The sequence below is a fragment of the Barbus barbus genome (genome assembly GCF_936440315.1).
Source record: "Barbus barbus genome assembly, chromosome: 21".
Taxonomy (NCBI): Eukaryota; Metazoa; Chordata; class Actinopteri; order Cypriniformes; family Cyprinidae; genus Barbus; species Barbus barbus.
In genome coordinates, this window is record NC_136749.1 from 22,018,005 (window position 1) to 22,044,725 (window position 26,721).

General features: G+C 39.1%; 2 protein-coding genes across 2 annotated transcripts in view; one reads left to right on the forward strand and one right to left on the reverse strand.

Moving 5' to 3' along the window:
• The window catches only part of LOC306886851 (calpain-7-like), a 14,578-nt gene extending 6,169 nt beyond the window's left edge, over positions 1-8,409 (reverse strand). The window contains exons 1-16 of the mRNA XM_079444182.1: positions 8,006-8,409; positions 7,706-7,820; positions 6,460-6,617; positions 5,750-5,817; positions 5,307-5,513; positions 4,345-4,431; positions 3,642-3,768; positions 3,377-3,462; positions 3,018-3,111; positions 2,743-2,889; positions 1,913-2,019; positions 1,299-1,419; positions 1,046-1,190; positions 861-960; positions 641-776; positions 10-85 (exon numbers count right to left, since the gene is read on the reverse strand). Coding sequence (XP_079300308.1) covers positions 10-85; positions 641-776; positions 861-960; positions 1,046-1,190; positions 1,299-1,419; positions 1,913-2,019; positions 2,743-2,889; positions 3,018-3,111; positions 3,377-3,462; positions 3,642-3,768; positions 4,345-4,431; positions 5,307-5,513; positions 5,750-5,817; positions 6,460-6,617; positions 7,706-7,820; positions 8,006-8,107 — 1,876 coding nt within the window. The 5' untranslated portion in view covers positions 8,108-8,409. The remainder of the gene's footprint in view (positions 1-9; positions 86-640; positions 777-860; positions 961-1,045; positions 1,191-1,298; positions 1,420-1,912; positions 2,020-2,742; positions 2,890-3,017; positions 3,112-3,376; positions 3,463-3,641; positions 3,769-4,344; positions 4,432-5,306; positions 5,514-5,749; positions 5,818-6,459; positions 6,618-7,705; positions 7,821-8,005) is intronic.
• A 5,429-nt stretch (positions 8,410-13,838) lies between these two features.
• Positions 13,839-26,721, forward strand: part of LOC306887497 (collagen alpha-6(VI) chain-like) — a 62,799-nt gene continuing 49,916 nt past the window's right edge. The window contains exon 1 of the mRNA XM_079445257.1: positions 13,839-14,105. The gene's annotated coding sequence lies outside the window, so the exon portion shown is untranslated. The remainder of the gene's footprint in view (positions 14,106-26,721) is intronic.

Sequence of the window (26,721 nt, forward strand, 5' to 3'; positions counted from 1 at the left end):
TGTGCTTACCTGGATAATAGACTTTCTTGCCATTGGTTTTGTAAACTACTAAAGTAATAAACTCCCGGTTTTGAGCAAAGTCATCCTTGAGAGTGAATGTGAAAGTAAGAAAATCGTAAGAACTTGGTCAAAATTATTGTAATTATAACTGTAAAAATACTATAGCAAAAACATGGTTATTAGTTATGTTCCCTTACTGTATACAAGGGAAAAATATAATATATATAACCTTACATTTCATGCATTTTACAATAAAATACTGTTGAATGTTCAGTTTGTGGACAAGTCATATAATTTACAGTGAAAAAATGTGAACGGACATTCCCAGAATTCCCTGTGTGACAGTTTACTTTTAATGCTATTTCATACAAAGAACAGTGTTTCTTAATAGCATCTCAGCTTATGGAAAAACTAATTGTGTTGATTCATCATGTGGTTTTCTCATTACCACTTGTGTGATTATGGTGGTTGTCAGTATATGTTAAAGGTCCAAAACAGATTTTAGTAGCAGTGTTGCCCTGCTAATTCAGCAGAAAGGGCTGCTGGATTATACATAAAGAAAAACTTTTTAAATATTTAATCACAGTTTTAACTGTGTCCTCTCAATCTGATTGTAGTGCACTGCAATCTGTTGCAGTACCTTGTCAGTGATGTGTCTGGTGAGTAGGACCCATACAGCAGCGCCCCCTTGAGGACACTGCACCTCCAGCTTGTACTGAGGATTATTGGCCAAGCTGTAGACATCCTTAACCGGTCCCTGTTTGCCATGCCAGCTACTACAATAGCACAATGCACATATATTTTTTAATTATCTGCTAATAATCAGACAATTATATAGATGCAATGACAATGAGACAGACCTGTGAATACATGAGGACTCTTTAAACAGTGCTGGATTCCAGCTCAAATAGATGACATCGTAATACTGGCACAAGTCTTCCCAGATGATCCAAAATACACCTTAAAGAACATCACACAATATGGTTAATAACAACTTCTTTTGCAGTATCTTTCATGTGCCATTGCTAGTTTAGCACCGACTTACCATTGTCAAACTTCTGTGCGGTTTTAGGGTCAAAATTGAGGTATTTGAGAAGATCTGGTGTCCAGTTCTTTTCATCACGTTCACTATATCGCCCTTTCCACCTGAGATGGCTCCATGGGTTCTTCAGCTGGAGGAAGCGTTTACCCTGAGAAAACAAGCAGGAGATAAATGATGATGATGATGTTGTTGTTATAGTCATGAGACTCCACTAAGCAGAAGATTTTTAACACAGACCCGGGGTCGTGAGTTTCACCTTGTATTCCCTGATGTCTAGGACAGCATATGCATGTGTGGGCACTAAACCCCACTTCTCCCCCTCCTCCTCAGTCATGACCCCTGTCGCCGTGGTGATGAGAACATCTCCTCTGTGAAACCTGCCAAAAAAAGATCACCAGAGTATCAGTATTGTTAATGTTAACTATAACTGAAATGACAAAAATAAAATAAAAATGTAAAAATAAACTTAAAAAATAATTTTAAAAAGTAGAGAAATGTTGCCTTTGCAACTAACTGAAATAAACTTAAGCTGAAGTACTAAACAGAAATATAAATTAAAGCTAAATAGAAATATATATATATATATATATATATAAAATGACAACAGCACATAACAAAATTACTAAAATTAAAATGAAAACAGAAAATTTAAAAATAAAAGCCAATTCAAAATCTTAATAAATACTATGTTACATAAATAACACTGTACACAAACTATTTATGCTCGTAATCAATACAGGCAAGTGAAATAAGGCCAGTAAAGTATTGAAGCAGCTACATCCCACTGAATCTAAAGGAACATGTTACCTACTGTGGTCAGAAATCAGTACAAACCAGTGTATTGTGTGTGTACTGTGAATGTGTGTTTACCTCTGGTAAAGCATGCGGAAAGTGTCATCTTTGTCAAAGGACTGATTGTCTGAGTGCATAGCAATACGCTCTGGGATCCAGCCAGTGAGAGCGTGCAAATCAATATTCTACAAAAAGAAAACGTGAAAGTGTCACCATAGTATACACTGCTGTTCAAAGGTTTAGAGTCAGTAAGGGATAGTTAACCTAAAAATGAAAATTCTGTCATTAATTACTCACCCTAATGTTGTTCCAAACCTGTAAGACTTTTGTTCATCTTCGGAACACAAATTAAGATATTTTTAATGAAATCCAAGAGTTTTCTGACCCTGTATAGACAGCAACGCATTACATAACTGACAAATTTAAGTCCCAGAAAGGTAGTAAGGTCACCATTAAAACATGCCATGTGACATCAGTGGTTCAACCATAATTTTATGAAGCTACGAGGATACTTTTTTTGCGCAAATAAATAAAAAATAATGACTTTATTCAACAAGTGGTCGTGGTACTGTCGTGAACACATGTCGAAGTCTGACACGTAAGAGAAGAAAGCTCTCGCAAGGTCAGAAAGCTCTTGGATTTCATCGAAATTTTGAACGACATGAGGGTGAGTAATTAATAGCTGAATTTTCATTTTTGAGTGATTTTGGTGAACTGACCCTTTACCAGTTTTCGATTTCAAATAAAGACTGTTCTCTTGAACTTTATGTTCATCAAAAAACCCAGAATAAAAATATCATTATTTTATCCATTCACCATCAGCCATAACATCTTTCTGTAAAAGAGACAATAGTTTTGGTGACAAATGTTTTGTTTAGAGAAGCATCTGAGTCTGAAGTGCCACTCACAGAATTGGAGCCTGGGAAATCGTATCCTCCCATGACCTTCATGTAGGCCTTCTCAATGAGCGACACCCAAAGTTCATTGCGATTACTGGAGTAGGAGCAAAGCAGCTCGCCATTGCGATCCACCGGGAGGAAATCGTCAATAATCACCTGACAGAGAAACACACACCTGAACTATGACAATATTGTCCTGAACCTGTTCATCTTCAAACAATGAAGACAACAATAGAAAAAACTGAAGTTGATTTGAGGAGGTGGGGTTTAGAGTGGTTAGGCACCTTTCTTGGGACGCCATTAATGTGCAGTTTCACCATGTATTTCCCACAAGGGTTATACTCTGGTTCTCCTTTCCTGTTCTGTGGGTAGATGATGCTACATACAAACATGCAAACAAACATTGTATCATTGTGGGAACCTCCCATTGACTTCTATAATTCTTGTTATATAATTATTATTAATATAAATTACAGTAAAAGAGGTGCTTGTTCAGGAATTCTTTACATTCCAGCCTGAGGACACCTGACATTCTCAAGTTGATTCAGTCCATGAGGCATCCAAAAAGCAGCCTCATAATCCAAGGGTTACACACGAGTCAAACTATTAGTGTAAACAGTAAGGCCTAGCACACCCGTTGTACCTTGTGATTAATTTTTTGTTGTAACGTCTCTCATATGCTGCGCTGATGGCCAATGAGGCAACGAAAGAACAGTCTGACACAACCGTCTGCAAACATGAACAAATAAAAGACCATTACATACGCTTAAAGTCACATGAGCAAACAACAGAGCTTTCTGAATGGCAAAACTGCTTTAAATAATATTCAAAACTATTACTGGTCAAGTTGTTGCCTGTTAACTGGCTGCTAAAGTTTGAATGAGAAGCAAAGATGCATAAAGTGTGACCTGCTTGATGCTGAAGCTGGACACAGTGTAGATCATGGTGGGGTTATTGCAGATGTCATCAGGTCGAACCCAACGTGAGAATACAGCTTTCTGCTTTGGCGACAGAGCTAGTTTCCCACATTTGTCCCTATTTATAAACATAATCATGTCACCCAATGTTGGGACTATACTATATTTCAGTGTTATAAGCTACTGCTACTGCTTAAATTCACTACTGTTAAAAAGTTTGTGGTGGGTAAGATTTTTTCAATGTATCTGAAAGAAGTCTCTTATGCTCAATAAGACTGCATTTATTTGATCAGAAATACAGTAAAAACAGTAATATTGTGAAATATAATTACAAGTGAAATTTTGTAATATATTTTCAAATGTCATTTATTACTGTGATGGCAAAGCTGAATTTTCAACAACAGTTACTTCAAGGCAAAAAAAAAAACAGCATTAAACTGCTTTAATTTGAAATAGAACTCTTTTGTATCATAAATGTCTTTACTGTCACTTTTGATGAATTTAATGTCTCTTTGCAGAATAAAAGTGTTAATTTCTTTCAAAAAAAAAATAAAATAAATCTTACTGACCCCAAAATTTTGAATGTTAGTGTAAATCTAAGCAAAATACAGCTGTTGCAGGGTACAAAAATACCAGTGGATGTCAGTGAAACGGCTGCACTTGTTCAAATTGCACTCATACATAAAGTACTCACGAGAATGGAACAGGAAACGCAAACCGTTCCCTCAGGTCAACACTCATGAATGGAACATATTCAATTCTATTTATCTTGGAGGTCTTCCTGCAAAACACAAAAAAAGAAAAAGTTAAGAACATATTTTCATTAAATTATACTTTCAAAATGTCAACGAACTTATATGCATTACATTGAATCAATGCTAAAAACATGTAATTGTGGCTGATATCAATGAGACAATTTTATTTCATGTAGTGGCTGATAACCAATAAAATAAAACCATATTATAAAATGATATAATGTTTTGTCTAGGGCTGGGTATTGTGACCAATTCTGCGATTCGATTCGATTCTTATTTTTATGGTTTCGATTCGGATTCGATTTCGATTCGATTCGATATCGATTAGCTATCAATATTTCATTTAAAATGTTAGTTTTGCAGACATGGGATCCATATTTTGATATAAATGCTGGTAACTGAAACTCTCCTACTTAAGTTTATTACTGAAATACACATCTACATTAATAATAGGGTGCACACAGTTGTTTTTTTTAGTGGAGCAATTCGAAAGATGGTGACACCTTCAGGACGAGAGGTGAATATTCATATCCTCTTACGTGAAGCACGCGCATTAAGAATCGATTCGGGGATTTCCTGAATCGATATCGTTGCGTTAAACTGAAGATCGATTAAAATCGGAGAATCGATATTTTTTACCCAGCCCTAGTTTTGTCCAAATAAAATTAATTTAAAATAATTTTTTAAAGTCAATTTAGGCATCACAACATTATAAATGCACAGCATAAAAAAACTGATATTCATTTTGAGATGGATTTTACACTACAATAAAATTATTAGCACTTTTTTAAGATTAACTGTAGTGAGCGAGAGAGATGTCAGGTAAATGTGATCAAAATGCACACAAGGGAACTGAGAATGCACAATTAAATATAAGACATCAGGTTTGCTCTGAGCCTACCTGAGCACCTCAATCTCCTCCGCTGTGTAACGTTGACCCTGTGGCTCACTGGACTGCACTGCTCGGACCGGCTGCGCATTGTCATGGAGGGAGAAGTCTGGGCCCAGCGGAAAGAACTGCCTCACCTGAGCAGGGCCTTTGGATGCAGAGGAGGCGGCCTTGTCCTGGTTTGCTGGTTTACTAAGAGAGTCTTTCAGTCCCTCTGCCCTGAAACAGGAAAAGGAGATGAAAACAAAGGATTATAGGTAAAATGTGCATTGCACTGATTGTACATCATTCCGTTTTCAATGTGTGATAGTTGTGATTGTAGTAATATTCAATGGTAATCGTCAATATGCCACAACTGCTGTCGATATTGCTGTTGATTATGTGATTTTTCACTAAAAATATTCATAATACACTGGATTATTAGTATTTTAGTGTTAGAGTAAACAGTGAAGCACCTGTCCAGAGCCTGTCGAGCAAGCTGCTTCAGTTTCCCCTGTAGTGCTTGATCTGATGTCTCATTGGACTGTTTGGGAGAGAGAAAGAGTTCAAAGATTACAGGGCTTGGCTCAGTTTCTAGTTACAGAGGAGCCCATATACCCGGCAGTGAGAGATATGAAACCAGAACAACCAATTTAACACCACCACCTGTTCCGAAGACTGACAACTATTACTTCAGAACTGCTGCTAGTATCTGAGTATACACGTATAGTTATGATTGAGTTCTTTATATACACTACCGTTCAAAAGTTTGGGGTTAGCCTGATTTTTTTTGTTTTTGAAAAAAGTCTCATGCTGATGAGTAAAACAATAATAAACAGTAAAAATAATAATATGTTGAAATATAACCATTTAAAATAACTGGTTTCTACAATGTACTTTATTCTTGTGATGGCAAATCTGAATAGTTATTGATTATAAGTTGTTAATATTTTGGTGGGAATCATGATACCTTAATTTAGAATTCTTTATAAAAAAAAAAGTATTTATTTGAAATGGACATTTTTGTAAATATCTTTACTGTCATTTCTGATCAATTTAATGGGTCCTTGCTAAATAAAGATATTGATTTATTTGAAATAAAAAAGTTTATTGGCCTTTTTCTTGAGACTTTTGAACAAAAGAATATCTTCAAACTCAAAGCATTTCCCCTTATCTGACAACTCACCGCTTGAATACACAACTCCACAGCCTGTGTATAGAGCTCAATGGCCTCATCTGCGTTTTCTTTCTCATCCTCTTCAAAAGCCTGTGTCACCAGGAAGTATGCCCTCTCCAGATCCAGCTGATGTTTACTCTTCAGAGGGTCAGTGCTCTGTGCTTGAACTAATCACAGGGATTCAGTCAGTGTACTAACACACTTACAATGAATGGAGACAGGCTTGCAAGCTTTGAAAAGTATCCAAATGCTCAATAAAAATGGTCCATAAGACTTGTGTACTATATATTAAATCTACTGAAGTCAAACGATAGCTTAGTGTGTGTGTGTGGGGGGGGGGACATATATTTAGCCTAGGTTCTTATTCACTGAAAATCTTGATATCTGCCTCAATTACATCCAATTTTTTAACCATTTTTTAAAGCAGGGGCTTTCAACCTTTCAGACTCAAATACCCTCTAATGTCCAACAGAGGATCCCAGAATCTCATTCGGTAAGTTCTTCAATTAAAAAAATAGTCATTGAGGGGGGAAAATGATTTTGATTTTAGTTTATATCTTGATTTATGCGTTTCTGGCATTATATATAAGCTCACTGACTCAATTATCCTGTTATAGCGGTTAACAACGCAAGAATGTTAGTGAATAAAAACTTGGATTCTAGTCTGTTCCTCACACAAAGCTAACATTTAAAATATTTTCAGAATATTTTCATTAAAGCACATGAATTGTATACGTCACTTTCTTGATAATTTTATGGCCCTTTTGCATCCTTTTTGAAGCTTGAAACCAATCATTGTTAAAAAGAGCAACCGATACAATTCTTTTGTGTTCCAAGGGAGAAACTCGTAGCATTTTGCAATGACCTAAAGGTGAGTAATTAATGAGAGAACAACTCAAATGTAATGCTGTTCTCAAATGACATAACACAAGAGAACGAGGAAGAGAATTGCATTTAACTGTGAACTAGAAATCTGACAGCATTCATTTGTGATTCCCAAATGCTGTGTTAGTCACACCACTTTCAAATGAGCCATGTAAGCTTTCTAAAGGTTGGGCCGTGGAAAATATGAGCATAATTTCTTCCACCTACAACAACAAGGAGGTTTCACTTTTGTTGAACACAGAGAACGGCAGAAAAAAATTCAGCCTTAAAGAATTAACTTAAAAGAAAGTTTAAATCATGATACTGAATATCAATAGATAAAAACAGCTTTTTGATGTGGTCATGTTGGTATTAGTTCACATAAACTGACCGGCACTGAGTAGAGTCTGTACTCTGTTCAAGTACTCGTTTACTTTGTCTTGAATGTTCTCTAACGTTAGTTTGGATCCAGCCATGCCTGCATAGATGAGAGCCTGGGCAGCCTCCTATTCAGAACCCAAAAGAAAATATGAATATGTATTCAATATTGAATATACTGTATATTGAAAATTGTTTAATGCCAGCTTTTATTGCCATAACATGGAACAAGCTGATAATTCCATTAAAGAATAAAGCCTTTTCAGGAAGTTTAAGATCAATTAGCCTTAAATGTCAAATAGGAGAATCTTACCTTATAGTAGAAAACAGCTTCATTGTATTTCCCCTTCTGATCATGCAATACAGCCGATTTGGCAAATTTAATAGCATCGAGTTCAAGAGCTGTACAATCCATAATTGACGTTTAAATGTTGTTAACTGAGCTTAAAGGCCATATGGCAAATCATTTTAACCTGTTCTTCATCATAGCAGCTCCTCCGAGGATTTCCTTCTTGAGTTGAACTTCCCGACCTCGAACTCCGACATAAAATAAGGCAAGGCTGAAAAATATTGATTTCAAGGAGCTTTCAAACTTAGTGACTCTACATAAGGTGTGAAAACACAACGTTTTAAATTGCTATGATGACATCAAAACAAATCCTCAAGCCCGCAGTACTTCCGGATGCGGTGGTCACGACACGTCATTGCTTTCAAAGCGGATGCCGTCGGACTCATTCCGCGAATCGGTTCCTTCAAACAGTTCATTTCAATGAACCGGTTCAAAAACAATTCAGTGGTTCATTACGTGGTGCCCCACATCCCTACCTCTAATATTACATGTTCTAGACTAAAATGTTCCAGTAATGCCACATCATGTAGTAAATAAGGTCTTCCTAGACAGGGACACATAAAATTAATTAAAAAACAAAGTCATTTTGAACTTAAGTATATGTTTACATTAAACAATACAAAAACTATTTACATATATAGGCTACAGACGTTTTAATATCCCCGGTTCACTCTAAAAGATTTAATATTTTCTTGCTTGTAACTTTAAAAACGTGTTTGACAGAAAACGGTTGTTGCTTGGTTCAATTTGTTTTTGACAAGACCACTTCACTCCGATTTGAACAAAACCTCCAGTCTGATTCATGAACACATAGTTTGAACTACTATTGTAAACCAATGCACTGCAAAGATCCGACCCAAGGAATGATTCATTTACGAATCGGACATCGTCGTGATTCGCGTCGAGTGTGGGAAAATCCACCACTTCCCCCAGAAATGAGTAAAATGCGTTGGAATTATTTTTTAAATTTTTAAAAAACTTCCCCTATGATTGGAAATATCACGGTCATGTTGCAGCTGTTCATAAACATCTGTAGGCTACACAAGCATAGCCTACACGTGAAAAACAGTAGTTTAATTAAGCCCCATAAAACTGAATGTGTAAAATCTTTGTACAGTCTTTATTTTTCAACTTAAAAAAAAATCTAAATTTGGATGAAAATGTTTGTGAACATGCCATAACAGTCTAGTCTGTATTATTTTAAAGTTTACAAAATAATAGCCTATTGTGTTCTATCTATCTATCTATCTATCTATCTATCTATCTATCTATCTATCTATCTATCTATCTATCTATCTATCTATCTATCTATCTATCTATCTATTAATCTATCAAAGTTAAATATGACCAATAACTGAAAGTGTTTAAGAAGCAATGATGTGTGATTTAGGCCGTTTTCACAGTGTTGAACTATTCCACCTGTGAACACATCCTCTGCACACACAGTCATAAACAAACACATCTGATGCTGTGTAATTTTCACCTGAAGTTTTGATATGAAGGAATTGTTGGCCATAAAATGTTGTTTTATAGGTAGTATGGACTTGTAAACTGTGACCCCCTATTAATAAAGTCTGTCTGGACTTTGTTTTGCGGTTGTTGATATACTCCTCTATGTGTAGTTTGTAGCGCCCTCACCGCCTGATGGAGGAGCGTCTCGCTGCAGCCCACAAGATCCAGGGGGCGTGGTTGGATCCAGATCCAACTCCTCCCACCTTACATTTACCTAAACCTACCCATCTCCACCCCTAAACCTACCCATCTTCACCCCTAAACCTACGTATCTCCACGCCCTGATCCCTAACCCCACCCCATCTCCACCCCTAAACCTACCCATCTTCACCCTTAAACCTACCCCATCTCCACCCCTAAACCTACCCATCTTCACCCTTAAACCTACCCCATCTCCACCCCTAAACCTACCCATCTCCACCCCTAAACCTACCCATCTCCACGCCCTGATCCCTAAACCCACCCCATCTCCACCCCTAAACCTACCCATCTCCAAGCCCTGATCCCTAAACCCACCCCATCTCCACCCCTAAACCTACCCATCTCCACGCCCTGATCCCTAAACCCACCCCATCTCCACCCCTAAACCTACCCATCTCCAAGCCCTGATCCCTAAACCCACCCCATCTCCACCCCTAAACCTACGCATCTCCAAGCCCTGATCCCTAAACCCATCCCTAAACCTACCCATCTCCACGCCCTGATCCCTAAACCCACCCCATCTCCACCTCTAAACCTACCCATCTCCAAGCCCTGATCCCTAAACCCACCCCATCTCCACCTCTAAACCTACCCATCTCCAAGCCCTGATCCCTAAACCCACCCCATCTCCACCCCTAAACCTACCAATATGATGTCACACTTGGATGTGGGTGGGGTTGGATGTCCACCGCAGGATGCAGCGAGCTCTACTTGGCCTGATGAGGGGAGATGCGAATAGTTAATAAAACACAGGACATGGAGCTGCTGCTTCACCATCAGAGTCTCTATATTTTCTCTTTGATGAACATATAAAGCATTGCACCACATTTTATCAAGTTTTTTCCATTTCAACATTGCTGAAACATGAGTGACATGAGAGTGTTTAAACTACATGAAATATATTTTTAACTGGCAACATGTTCATGATACTTTCCTTTCAAATGTTCTTTCAAACATATGAACAGTACATTCAAACTCTTTATACACCCTTTTTACCCATTTAGAGTATTCTCAAGAGTTTCTTTTTGGTTTCAGAGAACTGAAATTTGTTGAATTTGAATTTAGACAAATAATCATTTTATAGATGCATTTTATATACTCACATAATGTGAACATGACTTAATGAACTGTTACAATCGATTTGATGTACACATTTTAACTGATAAGCTCTTCAGAATGCCATCTGCATTTTTTAAATACAGGAAAGTATATGAAACTTAATCAACTATTTAACTTTTTGGACACACATTTGTAACTGATACCGTTTTTGTCACATTTATCACAAATGCATTATATCTGTATTTTGCTCAAATACATTACATCACAGTCATTGACTTCGAGAACACGTTGTCTCCATCATTAGCATGGAATGTGTAAACTTTTAAATATCCGAAAACAACAACATATTGTTCCTTTAGCTAAACAGACTCAGACTACACATAATACATTTAATAAAAAAGAAAATTAAAGTAGAAACCTGAAGAGTTTCCACAAAAAAAAACAAAAAAACAAAATTAAGCAGCACCACCGCTACTTTATAAGAAATGTTTCTTAAGCACAAAATCAGCATATTAGAATGATTTCTGAAGGATCATATGACATTGAAGCCTGAAGTAACGGCTGTTAAAAAACAGCCAGAAGGAATTCACAGAAAGATATAACATTTTGGCCTCCTTATACCTCTTTCATTTGTACTATGTATACCCTTTGTGTTGTTCTGTTTTTGCTATTGTAAATCTGGCCCCAGGTCTGGTATCTGTTAATCTGTTTGTTCTAAAACTAGTTCTCTGACCATGTTTTTGGAATTACGACTCTTTCCAGAATGGTGGTCTGTTCTTGCTGCTTAGTTTGGACCAAGTTTGGATTGTGGTTAAGTTCAAGTTCAAGTTCAAGTTTATTTGTATAGCGCTTTTTACAATACAAATCGTTGCAAAGCAGCTCTACAAGAAATTAAGTTTCCACACTATATTTATATATTGCAGAACCTTAATATATTTAACTTATGGCAAAATTTGGTAATTCTGTATGTTGTCTGAGCATTGGCATCCTCTGAGGTCCTCTGAGGGGTTGGCATTATCTTTTCTCAGGTGTTCGGTCATCTCAGATCATTTAAGGGTTGGATCCAGACTGAAGCTTCTGTAATTCCTAGTTACCACGGGATGTTAATCAGAAACAGAGAAACAAATAGAGACATAATTAGCATAGCTGCTGTTCCATCTAAGCAAAAATTATTTGTTCAACCCAAGCTAAAGAATAATAACAATGTACATTTGATCAGATATAACTGCAGTACAAGATTATACGATGCATTATGTGAATGCTTGGCTAAAGAGATGTGTCTTTAATCTAGATTTAAACAGAGAGAGTGTGTCTGAACCTCGAACGTTATCAGGAAGGCTATTCCAGAGTTTGGGAGCTAAATGTGAAAAAGCTCTACCTCCTTTATACCCCTTTTCCACCAAGGCAGTTCCAGTGCTGGTTCGGAGCCAGAGCCTAGTTTCAAACCGGTTCTTTGTTTTTCGACACCCAAAGCACCAGCTCCGAACCAGGAAAAGCCCACCAAAACATTGCTGGGCTAGAAGGAAGAACCGCTTGCGTCAGGGGCTGGGGGCGGGGTTATTGTAACCAACAAGACGAACAGAAACTTGGACCGCCATATTTGAAATAGAAACTAAACGCGAACACGTTTGATTCGCCGTGTTTGGATGCCAATGTAGGTTCGCAAAGCCATGAACATCAATAGCAACGCAATGTCCACCATTGTTGATAGTTTGTTTAGGCTTGTTTGGGATGCATCAACGCTGCACGGACCGGTCGGTGCGAGGCATCAGGGTGCTGCGGGAGCGACTGGAAACCAGACTGCTCTTTATGCTTTTGGATCGCTCTCGCGGTGCTTTAGTGTTTTGTGTGCCGATCGATCGGTCTGCGTGGCGCTGATGCACCTCGAACAAGGCTGTTGTGCCGCACTAGTGAACCGAAAGATGAAACGTATTGTGACGTAAGACCTGGCTCTGTATTGGCTCTCTAGCCTGTGGAAAAGCAATCGGTTCTTAAAGGGCTCGCCAGCCTTTGCTATCCTAGTGTAAGAACTGGTCTTACTTCTGATACGCACACACCTATTTTCAACACATTCCTGAAGCAAGGATCAAAGCTTGCATTCCAGCGCCCATCGCTTCGAACCCCCTTTTCTCCTGGGACCATAAAACCAGGATATATGGAACAGTCACATCTGGATGCTTTTAAGAGAAGAGCCATTTTAAGCGCCTGGCTGCTTTCATCATAAAGTCGGATGAAGAAAAAAAAACAGAATTCATACTCCCGGATTTTACTTTACATTGGCGCCACGTACTCCCCTAAACCTAACTCCATTAAGCGCCGTAATTCAAGAAAAGTAATCGCTGAAGAAGTGACCTTTAAGACCTCGCGCTTCTCCCAAAGGAGGGGGGGAAACACGCCTGTTTTTCTCCGGCTATCGAAACAGGCAAAGATAGCCACACCTTTGCGTAAGGATATTGTGTGTTTTAAGGGACAAAGTTATACTAGGTTCTGCTACTGAAACAAATTATACTCGAAAACAAAAACACTATAGACAATATAGGTACAACCTATATGAAGAATGTTTTTGTTTGTGACATTTATAAGCTTGTTGCGTTATTTTGAACTTATGGTAATCTTTTTCCAGAATGTATAACTTTAACTGATCACTAGATGTTCAGTTCACATGCTCGATGTGTTTATTTAGAATTTAGGATCATTTAATCGATGCATTAACTGCGTAATGGATAGAATCGATATATGTGTTTTGGTTATGCAAAATTATGTGGAGTTTGGTTTCAGACGAAAGATGATGTCATGAATAATATTATGGTGTGAATGAAAATGATCTGTTTTCATCAATGCATGATTACAATAACGGATAGAAATTTGCTTTCAATAATTTCTTCATGTGATGAATAACTGAACAAGATAATGTATGCACAACACGCAGTTGTGCAGGGCGGGGCTCTGCCCCACAGAAACACTTGCGATTGGATCAAACGCCCCACAGGAAGAATCCGATTGGGTCAGGCGCCCGTGGGCGGATCCCAAATCGGCCCGTTAAAAACAGATACACAACTGTGAAAGGTGTTGAAGTTGAAAAACTGAAAAGCAGAGCTTAAGCTCACCTCGCTCGTCTCTCATTCTGCTCACGCGCAGAAAAGCGCTTCTGGCCACTAACATCACGGCTGAGCATTGCCACCGCGATCAAAGTTCAACTTTGAAAGAAACTAACATCTGAAGCCAAGAACCGAACGACTTCCTGAGAGCTTCCTCCAGATCCTGAGCTCGATCGGAAACAACTGAAGGCAAAGTAAGGCAAAATCTCCTAAATCGGCTGAAACTGGTTGTATCTGTCTTTTAAGAGTAAAGATAAAAGAGTTCCTGCGTGTGATTTCCCTCAGGTTGAAACGAGCATTAGAACCTAAGACTCTCTTCAGATCAGAACAATCCATTGCAACGAATGTGTGTGTTTATGTCTTTTGTTTTGTGTTGTCTAATGTAGTAGTGTGTTAGAGTAGTAAATAAACTTTGATTCCATTAAGAAATCTCTTGTCTGTTGCTATGTGATTCTTCAAATCTTAATTATTTGCCAAAAAGATCGCGTTACCTACGCTCATGAGCTTGATAACTAAAGTTAACTATTTGGGTTGTTTTATCGTTGGCCAGCGAATAAGATAAACAAATGGTTAAGAAATAACGTGCTGATATTAATACTTGCTGGACAAGTCGTTAATAAGGTATCGTTAACCAGGTATAAGTTGGACATTCTGATTAATAGCAATTAATCATATAAATCATCTAATCATCTTAAGAGTGATTCCCTAAAGCTAAAATAAAGATAATATGTGGTTACAATACACTACACTAGATACTACCAAAAGTCCAGAGTTTTGCTACCTTAGATTGTAGCGTGGTAGAAGACGAGTTAGGTATGCAGGAGCTAAACCATTTATGGCCTTATAGGCAAGTAATAATATTTTGTAAATGATACGGAACTTAATAGGTAGCCAGTGCAGAGACTGTAAAATTGGGGTAATATGATCATATTTTCTTGACCTGGTAAGAACTCTAGCCGCTGCATTTTGGACTATCTGTAGCTTGTTCATTGAAGATGCAGGACAACCACCTAGCAGTGCATTACAATAGTTTAGACTAGAGGTCATGAATGCATGAACTAGCTTTTCTGCATCAGAAACAGGTAGCATGTTTCGAAGCTTGGCAATGTTTCTAAGATGGAAGAATGCTGTTTTTGTAACATGGGAAATATGATTTTCAAAGGACAAGTTGCTGTCTAATATAACACCTAGATTTTTGACTTTAGAGGACGTAACAGTACATCCGTCTAGTTGCAAATTGTAATCCAAGAGATTCTGTGTACTGTTTTTTGGGTCCAATAAGTAATATCTCTGTCTTATCTGAATTTAATAGGAGGAAATTATTGGTCATCCAATCTTTTTTACACAATCTGTTAGCTTAGATAGTTTAGAAGTTTCATCTGGTCTTGTTGAGATATATCGTTGAGTATCATCAGCATAACAATGAAAACTAATCCCGTATTTTCTAATAATATTACCAAGGGGCAACATGTATATTGAAAATAGCAGAGGACCTAGGACAGATCCTTGTGGTACTCCATACTTTACTGGTGATAATTGAGATGACTCCCCATTTAAATTAACAAAGTGGTAGCGATTGGACAGGTAGGATCTAAACCATCTTAAAGCCTGCCCTTGAATACCAGTATAGTTTTGTAATCGATCTATGAGTGTGTCATGGTCAATAGTGCCGAACGCAGCACTAAGATCAAGTAATACTAGCAATGAGATGCAGCCTTGGTCTGAAGCAAGAAGCAAGTCATTTGTAATTATAATAAGCACAGTTTCTGTGCTATGGTGAGGCCTGAAACCTGACTAAAATTCTTCATAGAGATCATTTTTTTGCAAGTAGGAACACAATTGAGCAGACACAAATTTTTCTAAAATTGTAGACATAAATGGAAGATTTGAAATGGGTCTGTAATTTGCCAGTTAATTAGAATCTAGTTGGGGTTTCTTAAGTTAGTTTTTCTCCATTTGCGCTCAAGATTACGAGTTTCTTTCTTGAGAGAATGGGTATAACTATTGTACCATGGCGCAGTACGTTTTTCTCTAACCTTTTTCAATTGGAGGGGGGAAACAGCTTCTAATGTATTAGAGAAGATAGTGCCCATGTTGCTAATCATTTCATCTAGTTCATGTGTATTTATGGGTACACAGAGGAGTTGAGATAAATCAGGCAGGTTATTTGTGAATCTGTCTTTGGTGGCTAGAACAATAGTTCTGCCCGGACGATAACGCGGAGCCATATAACTAATATCAGTAATACGCAGCATGCATGATACAAGGAAATGATCAGCAACATCATCACTTTGAGGTACGATATCTATATCGGTAAGATCAATTCCATGCGATATAATTAAATAGCGTATGATTAAGTGTGAGCCCAGTGAGCCCGGTGACGTTTTGCTTGACTCCAAAAGAGTTTATTAGGTCAGTAAACGCAAGTCCTAACACATCATTTGTGTTATCAACGTGTTAAGTTATATTTAACTTAATAACCATGATCATTTGTTTGAGATGAGGTGAATAAAGCCATAAAACGTCATAAAAAGAATATAATTCCATGTTGAGATGCTTTATTTTTTATTTATTATAAAGCCTGTTCATTCTCCTTTTGACAGAGGTCACAGTCAAGACTGGAGAACACAAGAAAAACTGAGAGATTTATAAATCAGTGGCTTTGACTCAGCCTTCGAAGATTATGAGAAATACAAAAAGAAATCACGTGTTTTCCTTATGTCACAAATTTGACTCATTAAATATGAGAGAGAAACAGGCAGTTAGGCAGATAAAGTGACCTCAAGTGCAGGAAAAACACTATTACTATTATAACTATTTTATTTTCAACTCAGGCAAAACTGACAAAATCTAAAACCAAAGCCAAAACTGGTCAACAACTGCTGCAATCAGAGAACATTCAGTGCTAAAGGAATTGCTCCTTTTAAAGCAATATCGGTTTTATCATGATTTTGAATAAGGTTAAATGTCTAAGCTGAGTTTTGAAACTTGAGTATTTTTTAGAAAGGGAGTAAGGTTTAGAGATTATTCCTTATCTTTTTTATTAAAGCTCACAAACATGATGGATTTATTAGAACTGCAGACAGAAAACACTGAAGTCTGGAAATGTAAATAAAGGGAAGTTTCCTTTTTCAGTGTTCGTCCTTTAAGTTAGGCAGTAAACAAAGGAAGCTCGTTTCTGCAGTGGACGATTTCTGTAATTGAGTAATCTTATGATCAAATGAGCTTAAATGCTTCTTAAATGCTTCTAAACAAAATCTCTCACTAGAATTAGGTGCAGCCTTTAAGTTTTGTTACATGGAAGATTTCTTCTCAAGTGCATCAAACACTAACCCTATTTCAGTGTTTCATTTTGCTAAATCAGTTTCTTTTACTCTTTTCAGCTTTATTTGAGAAAACAGAAACTGCAAATATTTAGATCTTGTTCTGCAGCTCTCCATCAAAATATCACCACTCACTTTTATCCATGTTTGGCTTAATGAGGAACATCTGGAGTAGAACACCACTGATGTTTGTTATCATCTTGACATCACAGAGAAGTTGCAGCCAATTATTGCAGCCAAGCGTTCTGGAAATCTAACAATTATTGCAAATTAAGTGTTTTGTGCCAAAATATCAGTAAAATAATGTCTTAAAGATAATACATTGTTTTATTTATTTGATTAAGTAAGGACCCATAATTCAAAGATAACATGCAGTCTTAAGTACAGATAGTCCTAAGTACAGAGCATATGGAATTTTGACATGTTTATTTTATTTTTTTCATTTGTTAAAAGGAAGGTTCACAGAAATCTATCTCACCCTTATGTTGTCATTCAAAACCCATATGACTCCATTTCTTCTGTGGAACATAAAATAAGTGTTTTTGTCCATGTAAATCCAACTGTTTGGTTAACAAGTAACCAAAAGACTGGTTACCAAAATATATTGTGTGTTCCACAGGAAAAAAAAGAAAGGAACTCTCCCTTTAGCATTACTTCATTTATTAAAGCTAATGGTATTTTAGAGCAATATTTGCCTTTATTTGACATAATAAAACCAGATGGTGCAGGGTCAAAATTCCAAGGAATTACAGCTGTCACGAATCCTGGCCATGCTCTTCCGTTAACTCGCCACCAGATGTCACTCATTCACCACATTGACTCTCACACTACACAGCACACTGGACTACAGTTCCCACAACGCATTGCACAGATCACAGCTGTCACCATTCACTCATCACACACACCTGATGCTCATTTCACAATCACGCACTCACTATTTAACCTGGGACTTCCTCTTGCTCTGGGCCGAGTATTGTTAGCGTTTATCTCTCATTCAGCGATAGCAACTTTACAGAGCCATTCTTATAGTCTAGTCTTGCCTTGTTTTCCTGTCGTGTTTGACCCTGCTCTTGTTTCCTGGATTTACCCTTTGCCTCTGCCGTTTGGACTCTGTTCGCTCCCTGTTTGGATTATTGCTCTCGACTCTGGATTATCTCTCTGCCTTGCCCCTTTGGATACTGTTCGCCGATCATCGACCCACGCTTGCTCCACGGAATTACTCTGTCTTGCCTCTGCCATACCTGTTTGCTGTCTCCCGACCCTGCCTGTATGACCATGTTTTATAATAAAGCTTTGCACATGGATCCGCACGTCTCACGTCTTGTCAGCACCGTAGCAACAGCGAGTTGCTGGCCACAGTGATTCATCTCTCACTGTTCTTTTGGCTATGAAGGGATGTTTTATACAGGGCACTCTCAGTTGTGTGAGAAGAAGTAAATAAATGCAACAGAGCAGTTGATATCCCAGGAGCCCAAGAAAGATGGCTTATAACCAGAATCAACTGAAACAAGATTCAACTGGCTAAAGACAAGAAACATTTGTTTCAGTTTTTTCCTTGCCACCTGGTGCTCTCTGAGCATTTAAGTTTTGAAACTGATGATGGTATAAAATGTGTTTAGCAAGTAATTTAAAAGAAATCGTGTTATTTGGTAGTTCAAATTCCAAAATGTAACAAAATGTAGGACTAAAAGTCCAGATGTGCTTCCCAGTTAGCCAGTGACTTTGCAGGCACATTTTGTAAAGGTGCCCCCTTATTGGTTTCAGACAGGCTTCAAATAAACCATTACATCATGTCTAATGATCTAGAACAGTGGTTCTCAAATGGCACATTGTAAGTCTGCAAAACAATGCTTTAATAATAAAATGCTATAACAGATGATACTATGTACTACTGAGTATCTAGTACATTGAATATCAAAGTCAAAAAAAGGAGAAGAGCTTTCTCATATTTAGCTCCTAAACTCTGAATCGAGATCAAATCTAGATTAAAGTAACCTCTCTTAGCCCAAGCTTTCAAATAACATATATTAAAACATATTATTACAGTCATATCTTATATGAAATGTTAGTGTTATGAGATCATTTTGGCAGCTAGGGGAGGATGGGCCTCCTGTGAGACTGATTCTCTTCAAAGTTTTCTCACTTTTTTTCCTCCTTAACTCAGCCAACTGTGGCCGCTCAATGAGGCTCAAAAAGATTTAATGTAATTTCTTGATTTAATGCATTATTTGTTTTTCATTAGGTCCTAATTACATTGTATCATTGAAACATGCATTTTCTGTAAAGCTTTGCATTGTGAAAAGTGCTATACAAATAAAAATGAACTGAACTGGAACACAGGATAGCAAAATAAATAGACTTAAATATTTTAAAAGGGAGAAGAACACATTTTTCATATCTTTTGTTGATAATATTTTGGCACAAATTAATCACTCCTTTTGTGAAGCTAAATTATGCAATGCAACCAGCATGTTGCACATCATTTCTTCATCCTCAAAAAACATGAGAAAAAATAAGTTAAAAGAAAAGCCATTGCCTACATACAGATTAATTTGTGAGAAGAATATTCACTATTTGTTTTGTGCAGTGAACTACTGAAGCCAAAAGAATGACATCAAAACACACACACACAAAAATCCCCACAAACAATTTGAAATTCAAACTAAAGGCAAGTCTGGTGGACATTGAAATATTCGTAATAAAGTAACTCTTTGCTATTGCATGATAAATCATTTTAGGACTGTGTGAAACCTTGGCCTTGAACTAAAAACAATCCAGAGCCAGTAATCTACAACCAATTCAAGCAATACTAAAAAAAATTAAAAATATAATATCACAGTTTCCTTCTGATCTCATTTTTGATTTAGGGATGAAGCTATTTTATTCCATCAAATTAAATTACTGTTTATTATTCATCTGTTTATCTGTAACTGGCCTCACTTGTACATTTATGTCCCATAGGCCGATCTAAATCCAAACATTACATGCATATTAGTGTCAGGATTTTGGACTGCTTTTGTTGTGTTTTTTGCTCCCCATGTGTTCCGTGACCCAGTTTCTCCCCTGATTAGTTTGATTATTAGTTGATTCCATTCACCTGTCTTTGTAATTATCCTGTCTTTATAAGCCCCTGTCCTTTCAGTTCTCGTTTGTCGGTTCTTAGATGTCTTCTGTGTGAGTCTACACCTGTTCCCTGCCTGTTAAGTCATTAAAAGACTGTTATTTGAATATCTCTGTGTCTCCTCGTTCCGTGTTCCTGAGAAACGTGACAATTAGATATTAACTTCATTTATTCTCTATAAACTTCCAAATGGAAGTTTGGAAATCTACAAATACAATACAAACTGCAATGGCAACAGCAGCCAGTTAATATAACATTTGTGATCCAGAAAGCAGTCCCTCAGCTGGGCCATGACAACAGGACCAGGTCTGAAGAAGAAAATCATCTGTAGTATCATATGTCAAGGGACTGGGCAGAAATACTGTAGTTGTTGTTGCTGCTGTAATATTCACTGTGTTGTAACAGTACAGTAAATAACATCACATTCTAGGCCAAGGATGCTTGAAAGGACTGTTATCCTTCAGCTGCCAAGTAACTTTTGGCAGCAGACTTTGAAAGGGGAGAACTCCTCAGTGCCAGACTTTGAGTGATTAACATTCTCCAATCAGACACATTTCAGAATCAGAATTAGAATCAGAATGAGCTTTATTGGCCAAGTATGTTTACACAAACAAGGAATTTGTTGTAGTGATTAGAAGCTCCACAGTGCAACAGAAAGACGGTAACAGGACAGTAACCTGCCACTGCCCCGGGCTCCCTACTACAGTACATGAATGAAGTACTTCACCTCGCGGGTTCATCTTATACTGTAGAGGAGGTTCCTTGCAGTCCAGCCTCCGCCCGCGGCGATGAAGATTCTGCCGCCCGCGACATACGAAACCGCGCCTCCAGAGCACCCCAAAGAATCTACCGATCCCGAGCTCCGAGAATCCAGTTCCCAGACCACGGCCAGGAGTGCCAACCCCGAATTCCGAGAATCCAGTTCCCAGACTACGGCCAGGAGTGCCGATCCCGAACCCCGAGAATCCAGTTCTCAAGTCACGGCCAGGAGTGCCGATCCCAAATCCCGGGAATCCAGTTCTCGAGCCACGGCCAGGAGTGCCGGTCCCGAATCCCGAGAATCCAGTTCCCAGACCACGGCCAGGAGTGCCGACCCCGAATCCCGAGAATCCAGTTCCCAGACTACGGCCAGGAGTGCCAATCCCGAACCCCGAGAATCCAGTTCTCTAGTCACGGCCAGGAGTGCCGATCCCGAATCCCGGGAATCCAGTTCTCGAGCCACGGCCAGGAGTGCCGGTCCCGAATCCCGAGAATCCAGTTCCCAGACCACGGCCAGGAGTGCCGACCCCGAATCCCGAGAATCCAGTTCCCAGACTACGGCCAGGAGTGCCAATCCCGAACCCCGAGAATCCAGTTCTCTAGTCACGGCCAGGAGTGCCGATCCCGAACCCCGAGAATCCAGTTCTCATGCCACAGCCAGGAGTGCCGATCCCGAATCCCGAGAGTCCAGTTCTCAGACCACGGCCAGTACTGCCGATCCCGAATCCAGTTCCCAGACCACAGCCAGGAGTGCCGACCCCGAATCCCGAGAGTCCAGTTCTCAGACCACGGCCAGGACTGCCGATCCCGAATCCAGTTTTCAAGCCACGGCCAGGAGTGCCGGTCCCGAATCCTGAGAATTCAGCTCTCAGCCCACGACCTGGAGTGCCGGTACCGAATCCCAAGAATTCAGCTCTCAGCCCATGGCCAGGAGCGCCAGTCCCGAAACCCGAGAGTCCAGTTCTCAAGCCACGGCCAGGAGCGCCGATCCCGAACCCCGAGAGTCCGCGCTGTCCGAGCGCCCCCAAGAGTCCGCGCTGTCCGAGCGCCCCCAAGAGTCCGCGCTGTCCGAGCGCCCCCAAGAGTCCGCGCTGTCCGAGCGCCCCCAAGAGTCCGCGCTGTCCGAGCGCCCCCAAGAGTCCGCGCTGTCCGAGCGCCCCCAAGAGTCCGCGCTGTCCGAGCGCCCCCAAGAGTCCGCGCTGTCCGAGCGCCCCCAAGAGTCCGCGCTGTCCGAGCGCCCCCAAGAGTCCGCGCTGTCCGAGCGCCCCCTAGAGCCCGCTCCTCCAGAATAATACCGCCATGGCCGTCCAAGCTCTTTGATCCGCCATGGTCTCCCGGGTCTCCAGTCCCGCCATGGCCTCACGAGTCTCCTGACCCGCCGGGGTTCCCCAAACCTCCTGGTTTGCCACGGCTTCCCGAGGTTCCTGATCCGCCAGGGTCTCCCGAGTCCCTGGATCCAGCCTGGAGGCTTCCCCTGTGTCCCTGCCCTGCATCGGCCTTCAGGACGTTCCTCCCCCGATGTAGTTATTATGGTGCGGGACGCACCTTCCGGGAGGGGGAGCTAATGTTACAGATCGGCCTGCTTTTCTTCCGTCATGTCACACACACACCTGTTTCCACCTGCCACTCATCACGTTCACCTGGTCCTCATCATGTCCCTCGTTATCTCCTCCTATAAAGCCACATACCACCCAACACTTGATGTCCGGTCTCGTTCGTGAGAAGAGGACTTCCCAGGCTCTCACAAGCATTTGCACCATTGCTGTTAAACTACTTACCTACCTCTGTGTGTACTACCTGTTCCCAGGATACTGTTCCGAGTCTGCTCCAAGATCTCCGTGTTCCTGTCCCAAGGTCTGCGGTGTGGGTGTGTGGCCGCCGATCGTCCCTGGACCCTCCATGAAAACTTGCAAGTAGAGATCAAGAGAACCACAGCCAATCCCCTGATTGCCAGCCCCAGGTTCATCACCACAGCTTACCTCTCTTCCTTTCTGTTGTTCAATAAACATACCTGAACCTGCTAATTGCTTGTGTCTGCCGTTCTGTAACAGGTGGACACAAGAGAAGAAAAAAAAAAAAAAAAACACTACTGTAAGAAAAACAAGCAATGTGCAGTGCATTCATTTCATAAAATGTAATTATTATGACATCTTATTCATTTTGGACTTCACAATCTTGGAAGGCCTCATGCCAGAGAACTACAATTCCCTTTCATGAGACTAGGAAATCCGCTGTCAGACACAAAGTCTATTTTAAAACTGCTACAGTCATAAAGTAATAAATACTTTATGGGTTTCATGCCACAAAAGCAACAAAATAAAACTATAAATCAGAGAACAATGTTTAGAGAGACAATAAACTTCCCTGTTGGATTAAAACATCTTAACTAAAACAATCCTGCCAGAGAGTAGTTTATTTATTGTCAGTGAGATCATGTCTTAATATCTTTTCAATGGAATATATATTGCAAACCAAATTATTCTGAATTCTGATGAGACGTTCTCACACCACACATCATTAATGTTCTCATGCAGGGACAAATGCATCACAGAAATAAGAGGAGACAACACACCAAAGGACAAGACAGAGCAGGTTGTCTCATATTTTAATTGGTCATTTTTATGAAATTTAAATGTCAAAGACCATTTTGCGCCTCTTTAATGTGATGCGACAGATCGCTGCTCCTCAGTTCAAGTAGCACGTGAACCAAACATCTATTCCTTATAACTAGTTATAGCACAAAATAAATACAAAACACTTATATTTTGAGTTTAGTCAACTCAAATATCCAAGTTGTCATTAGTACAACTTAACATTTAAAGTTGACTAAACTTAAAATTTTAAATATCAGTGTGAATAATCTGTTTTTTCCACAGACAAAGCATTGTCCATCAAGGAACAGCAGCATGATCCAAATAATTGCTGCATGATACAAGTTAGTGAACAGACACTTAATGTTGCATTTTGGGCTTTGAATATAAAACATGAGTGCTTGAGAACAAAGCAGGAACCCCCAAACATCACAGAGACCAGCAGTTTCATCTTTGTATTACAAGGCAGGCAAAATCCATTTTTGCAAGCGTGATACCCATGCTCCTCCTTGTCTGTGTTTTAATGGGAGGTGTACAGATTAAAGCCCAAATTTCTTGCTTCATTGATGTAATTTCAGTATCTTAAAGTTTCAAAAGAATTCAGAAGATTGTGGACTAGTCACTATGATGGCACTTTTATGATATGACATTAAAATATCATGGTAAATTGGCTGCTAATAAAAAGCTCTTACTGAAAATATAACATGATTTGTTTGTTGATTGACTAATGTTATAGTGTAGAGGGGTGAACCAATTTAAAAAAAATAACATTTATTGTTTCCACTCTACAAAAACAACTCACCAAATCACCAACATCCTTAAATTATTTGTTTTAGTACAAAAAACACTGCAAAGGTATAAATATCCAGTGAGAAAAGGAAATCCTAAATGCGTGAAAATCTGCTAAGTGTAATAATGGAACAAGAGTTAAATTTTCATGTTATTTACAAAGTAGAACAGGATTTGCATTTCTATATATTTAAATAAAATGTTTGACAGACAGAAATCACTTCCTGATTGGCTAAACAAAGTCTCTTTTTATGTTATTGTTCACAGATATGTTAGTGTTATCTTTTGGTGAGTAGAATCATTTTCTGGATATTTTTGTTAGATTTAAAAAAAATCATTGACAGTACCTGTGTCGATAACATGTGTCGTTTATTGATGTTCACCACGGTAAACCCTAGAACGCCACATAGAGTGCTTGTGCTTTCATTGGAAAGCATGGCCTCGTGTGCCCTATTGCTCTGTTATACTACAACATTGTTAGATTCTTGATTGTGATTGGTTGACACTGACAGACATTTCAAGAGTTGATTAATAACTGCTCAACTTTGGATTCCATGTAAGTCTTGCAACATGGAAGAGAACTGAACTCAGATGCTTAACAAATCACAGACTAATTAGAGAGGTCCTTACCTTTCATATGGCAATGATTAGCTAGTGGATTAGCTTTTTTCCAGTGCAGTAAATGTATGTTGTGGTAAAGTAAAGTCGTGACGTATTGTCAAGTATGGTGACCCATACTCAAAATTGGTGCTCTGCGTTTAACCCATCCAAGTGCACACACACAGCAGTGGGTAGTGAACAAATGCACACACACACACCGTGAACACACACCCGGAGCAGTGGGCAGCCATTTATGCTGCGGCGCCCGGGGAGCAGTTGGGGGTTCGGTGCCTTGCTCAAGGGCACCTCAGTTGTGGTATTGAGGGTGGAGAGAGCGCTGGACATTCACTCCCCCCACCTACAATCCCTGCCGGCCGGGGACTCGAACCCGCAACCTTTCGATTACGAGTCCAATTCTCTAACCATTAGGCCACGACTTCCCCACGTGGTTTAACATTTTGGTTAAAGGAGAGCTAGGTGCACACCCAAAGAAATATGCAAACACCTTGACGTAAACAAATATTTTAAAGGCAGCTATATGACTTACATATAGCCAATGCCACATTTACAAGATAATTAGTACACATGCACATATGTGACACATACAGACATGAACACATCAGTTTTGACCCTAGTTGAAAGAAATGTGGGCGTTTCTGTGGGTGAAAAATCAGCTAGGAAAAGAAATATAGGAAACTGAAATCAATTCTATATAAAAAGAATTTCCCCAATTTATACTTTTGACATTTTAGAATTTTATGACTTTATCTAACTAACGGGTGCCCGGTCCTGTTCCTGGCGATCGACTGTCCTGCAAAGTTCATCTCCAACTCTAATGAAATACACCTGCCTTTAATTTTCCCAGTCATGGAGAAACATCTGCACAGCTGTAAATTGGAACAATCTGGCATTAATGGATTTATATAAGACACATCCCACTCTCAGTTCTTTCTGTGATCCTGCAACACAGTAGACATTAAATAATTTGAGGTCAAAAGAGAAAGAACAAGAGATGGCATGTACTTTCAAAGACAAACAATAATGTTAGATACTCTTGTTTTTTAAAGCAGGATTAAGAATAAGGAATAAGATGTTTTTAACTCATACATTTGCATAAGCACTTGAATTCATAATGGTTTTGTAATGATATGAACCATAAACCCATAAACTAAACCACAAACAATATCCCATAGGCATTAGCCAAAACAAATCTGAACAGCCTGCTTGTCTGGCCAGTTCTGCATAATGTCCTCTATTCTGTTTAGCTTTGTCTGACACATCTATTGGATAATTCACAGAATCTAAATGTTGATGCTAACAATTCAGCCAACATTTGAGTTTTCTCTCACTGAGAATGTCCATGGTGGATAAATTTAGCAATCAGCATAATTAGCTGCATTTATTACAGTCTATAAAGCATGTGTCCATGTAAAACTACAGCTTATGTTGTAGAACAGGGGTGCACAACCCTGTTCCTGGCGATCGACTGTCCTGCAAAGTTTAGCTCAAACTCTAATCAAACACACCTGCCTTTAGTTTTCACGCGATCCTGAAGACCTTAATTAGTTGCTTCAGGTGTGTTTGATTAGAGTTGGAGCTAAATTTTGCAGGGCAGTCGATCACCAGG